Genomic DNA, 4,971 nt, shown 5'->3' with positions numbered 1-4,971 from the left:
GGAAACCTGAAAGCGCCGCGGTGCCGCCAGTCTGGGTCGATTCAGTCTTCTACATTTTACTGTGCGGCCCTTTGAGAGACGCCTCAATAGAAACACCAGAAGAAATGCTCTCCGCTAAGTCATGGCGTTATCATTTAGCTTTGCCTTGAACATAAAAATATACATGTATATTTTTTACATGGTTCTCGCCCTCTTTGTGTTTCCTTTAATCAGTCCTAGCAGCAAAGCATGAATGTGACCCTGTGTGTTTTCTTTAAATCAATACCCCCCCCCCCCCTTAAAAATGTTGGTTCTCATTACAAAGAAATTTCACTGCTTAAATTTACACGGGCTTTTTCCTCCAACTGGCAACCGGTAAAAATTCAGAACTTTTTAATTAAAACATTGACAAATATTAACAAATCACACTCCTGCTTATTCTGTACAAAAAGATCCAGATATATGTTCAAGATTATCGCATTGATATCCGTAGGTAGATTTGTTTAGCAGTGATTCAAACATTCCCACAGTTATTCAAATATCTTAACACAACCAGAACCATATTATTTTAATATAATAGTGCCCAACGTGCTCCAGGCTTCACAAATCAAATCAAAGGACACAAAAGAAGCAAGCAGGACTTTAAAGAAGGAAAAGTATATGAGAAATAACAATTATAAGAACTGGTTAAAATCATGACACTAAAACTATCTAGACTTAATAAATCTGTTTAAGCCAATAAAGCCGACGAGAGCAGCTGTTTAATTTAACCTTGTTTAGTTCGGTACCAGCAGTCGGATCAAAGCTGGTTTTTAAAAGTCTGGTCCTACATTTAGGATGAAGGTCATTTCTCTTTTGTTATCATTTTAGTACATGTCTTGTGTATTACTTTTCTACTCTATTCTTGTGTTTTTGTTTATTTAGATATTATTTTGCTGAGACATCTGTTCCAGATTGTCCGCTGGGTTTCTTGTCTCTTTTCAGCTCTTAAGTAGTCTCCCTCCCCCAGCTCCGCTGCCACACCTGACCCAGCGGAAGTGTTAACTCTCACTTAGAAAATCCAGATCCAGATACAAATTATTTATGTGAAACTGTTCGGACATTTCTAGTTAAAATATTTGTTTTTTAAATTGTATTAAACCTCCTGTTTATCAGGTAGTAAAATACCCAGACATATTCAGAGGTTAATTCTAATTTTACTATGAGTAGAAACAACATATTTCCTAACTGCTGCTTACTTAGTGGCAGGCGTTTCAAACTCATCTTCTAAAAGTGGGCAGACAGTCACTGCAGAGTTAAAAGGTAAAACATTATCTAATCCCAAATGTGAATTACATCCAAATCCAGCATAAACAGGTTCGGTGAATGTGGTGTTGAAGGTGTGGAGGTGGATCAGTGTGTCAGAGGACACAACGTAGAAGGACAGAATGCCAGCAGGACAGTCCACATACACCCCTACTCTGTTAAAGAAGCAGGGGGGGAGATATTTCTTTACACTCTTTGTTGTGAATGACGACAAAATTGGAAAGGAAGCAATTCAGAGTCCAGGACTTATTGTTTTGCCCAAAACAGGATTCAGTACTGCGTGCTTTTCGGTCAATTCCCCAGTAACTGACAGCTATGTTGACCAGTCCTCTCCATTTCACCTCCCAGTAACAGCGATCAGTCAGAGCATTTTTACACAGCACCTGGGGCCAGAAATCAAATCTATCGATGTGATCCGGATACGGCTGGTAGTCTGAAGCTGACACTTTCTGCCTTCTCTTGGACAGTCTGAGGCTCGTGTTTGCTGTGTTTGAGTCCAGCTCAAGTTCACAGGCATCTGCAGGAGAAAACCAAAAACCACAGGTAAGACTCTGTTCTTATCAATGATGTACAAATTCAAGGCCCGCGGGCCGAATCCGGCCCGTCAAGAGCAAAAAAGGCAAATCATCTCATAAAGTAGAGGCATATATCCTTTTAAAGTGTATATAGTGGCTTAAACTGTACCTCCTGTGGCGAATGTTGATTTTTTTTGTAAGTGAGTAGTAACAGCATCTTACCACCAGATGTCAGTTTTTCCACAACAGATTAAAACAACCCAGAAATGTCCAGAAAGAGAAAAAGCAATGCAGAATGATGAGTTTAAAGTGTAACTCACCTCAAAATCAAATTTTTTGCAGATAATCTGTATAAACTGGGCCAAGGGTGCTATGCTTATGTTACTGGGCTTTTAAAAAATATTTCTATGTGACCTGAAATTAAACTAAAAGTATAATCTATACAGGTGCAATTGGCCCTTTTAATAACTTCAAGATGCCAAAGTGGCCCACTGTAGAAATGAGTTTGACATCCCTGCTGTAAAGTTTCAACAAGCTCATTGTGCTGGGCCTGTGAGATTTATTAAATCGTTTTTTGTAATATCTGTAGTTGTTTTGTAACAAGTCAGACTTTGACGTCTTGTGTGAGTTACGTGATTTAGTCAGATGGCTGGAAGTACATTCCCTTTGTTCTCGTATCCTGCCAGCTATGGGTGCGTTTACGTATGATTCTTACCAGAAACCTTTGTAGACTGTAAAATGTCAATGGCATAGGCAAACATTGCATGTCATTATTTTTTATTTTTGAGCTAAACTATGTGTTTCAGGCCTGGACATTCATGTGCTCAGGCTTAGCGTGGTGGCAAGTCCACGCTTTATGTGTGTAGGTTGTTAAAATGCTTTAACTAAAGTCTTGACAGCTGATGTTGCCATGTAAACCAAAATGTAATTGACTGAAGTGTTTTAGTTTTTCCTGAAGTAAATGCTGAGGATGATTCCCTCATTCTGGAGTTTTCTATGAGAGGGTTAAACTGGTTGCTAGCTAGCAGCACAGGCTAACTGTGAGACTAGCACATGCATAAAGTCACCAGGATCTAAAGAGAACTGAACCAACACTGTGTAGCAACAACAGATGTGCAAAATATTGTACTTAAAACAACAACACATGGATAATTATTCCCAGCCAACAGTAAAACAATTTTGATTTAGAGCAGGGGTGGCCAAACTTTTAGGTCATTATAAACACTGAAAGAACACGTCGAAGGTAAGCGTTGTGTACCAAACAAGTAGCGGGTCGAATGGATGTAGGTCTAATTTTTCATTACCAGGGACCAAACTGAAAGCATCAGCGGACCAATTAAGCCCGAGGGCCCCACTTTGGGTGCCTCTGATTGAGACAATGATCTAAGTAAGCAGTTGAAGAGTTTACCTAAATATAACAGGATGAGGCTGTGTTTGGTGACCAATGATCATACATCTTTAAGAAGCTTTTCCTGTTCACATTTACATAACAAAATCTTTTGCCTTGTGAATGGCCTTTTAATGCTTTTTATTGTGTCTGAAAGTCAAAGTGATCATAGTAACTTACATTTCCTGATTCCAGGTTGTAGCATCAGCTTTCCACAGTGGTCCAACCTGAGAAAGAGACCCCATCAGTTCAGTGGATGAGACTGAAGATCCTGGCAAAACTAGCAGAACTGTCCCGCTCTTTTTCTGCACTCCTATGCTGTTTGAAAGGTAACGAAAAACCAGCATGTCTGTCCATACCTGAGAGTCTCTAGCCTCCAGAGTGGATCTTCCAGTCTAGCGGCTAACTGCTTCGTCCCTGAGTCTCCTGGATGGTTGTAGCTCAGGTCAAGTTCCTTGAGATGGGAGGGGTTGTTGTTCAGAGCCGAGACCAGAAAATCACAACCAATCTCTGTGATCAAACAGCCAGACATCCTGCAGGATTACAAACAAGCTTCTGTTTAAGAAACTAAACACAGGAAAAGGTAACAATAGTTAAATATATTCAACAACAGAAGTTGAGTTATTATGGACCTTGGGATTCAGTTAAATTTTATTTATATAGCACCAATTAACAACACATATCATCTCAAGGTTCTTTCTAAAGTCAGACTCCATCAGATCCTTCAGGTTGGTGAGAAAGTTTCCTCTCTAAGGAAACCCAGCAGGTTGCATCAAGTCTCTCCAAGCAGCATTCACTCCTCCTGAAAGAGCGTAGAGCCACAGTGGACAGTCGTCTGCATTGTTGATGGCTTTGCAGCAATCCCTCATACTGAGCATGCATGAAGCGACAGTGGAGAGGAAAACTCCCCTTTAACAGGGAGGAGAACCTCCAGCAGAACCAGAACCAGGCTCAGTGTGAACGCTCATCTGCCTCCACCCACTGGGGCTTAGAGAAGACAGAGCAGAGACACAGAAAGCACAGAAGCTCACATTGACCCAGGAGTACTTTCTATGTTAGAGAAGACAGAGCAGAGACACAGAAAGCACAGAAGCTCACATTGACCCAGGAGTACTTTCTATGTTAGATGGTAATAGAGGATGATCTGCCTCCTCTGATGATGTCACAGCTAACAGAACACCAGACCAGGTGTACCTTCTATGAAGAGAAATATGACAGAGAACAAAAAGTTAAAAGCTGAAATAACAACAACCAATGCAGATTGGAGAGCAGTAGGAGAACTCAGCAGAGAGAGAGAAATAGACCCTGATGTCCTCCAGCAGCCTAAGCCTATAGCAGCATAACTATAGAGGTAGCTCAGGGTAACATGAGCCACTCTGACTAGAAGCTTTGTCACAAAGGAAAGTTTTAAGATTAGTCTTAAAAGTAGACGGGGTGTCTGCCTCACGGACCAAAACTGGGAGTTGGTTCCACAGGAGAGGAGCCTGATAGCTAAAGGATCTGCCTCCCATTCTACTTTTAGAGACTCTAGGAACCACCAGCAGACCTGCAGTCTGAGAGCGAAGTGCTCTGTTAGGAACATACGGGGTAATCAGAGCTCTGATATATGATGGAGCTTGAATATTAAGGGCTTTATATGTTAGAAGGAGAATTTTAAATTCTATTCTTGATTTAACAGGAAGCCAAAGAAGGGAAGCTAAAATTGGAGAAATATGATCCCACTTGTTGATTTCCATCAGAACTCTTGCTGCAGCATTTTGGATCAGCTGAAGGCTTTGAACTGCA

General features: G+C 40.9%; 1 protein-coding gene across 1 annotated transcript in view; it reads right to left on the bottom strand.

Moving 5' to 3' along the window:
• Positions 1 to 355: 355 nt before the first annotated feature.
• Positions 356 to 4,971, bottom strand: part of LOC105921662 (NLR family CARD domain-containing protein 3) — a 9,618-nt gene continuing 5,002 nt past the window's right edge. Inside the window, 4 exon segments of the mRNA XM_021313504.2 lie at positions 356 to 1,459; positions 1,461 to 1,801; positions 3,367 to 3,413; positions 3,546 to 3,719. Of these exon segments, the coding sequence (XP_021169179.2) occupies positions 1,214 to 1,459; positions 1,461 to 1,801; positions 3,367 to 3,413; positions 3,546 to 3,719 (808 nt within the window). The 3' untranslated portion in view covers positions 356 to 1,213.

This window comes from Fundulus heteroclitus, chromosome 16, assembly GCF_011125445.2.
Source record: "Fundulus heteroclitus isolate FHET01 chromosome 16, MU-UCD_Fhet_4.1, whole genome shotgun sequence".
Taxonomy (NCBI): Eukaryota; Metazoa; Chordata; class Actinopteri; order Cyprinodontiformes; family Fundulidae; genus Fundulus; species Fundulus heteroclitus.
The sequence above is the reverse complement of the archived record's forward strand: the minus strand, read 5'-3'. Positions and strand labels throughout refer to the sequence as shown.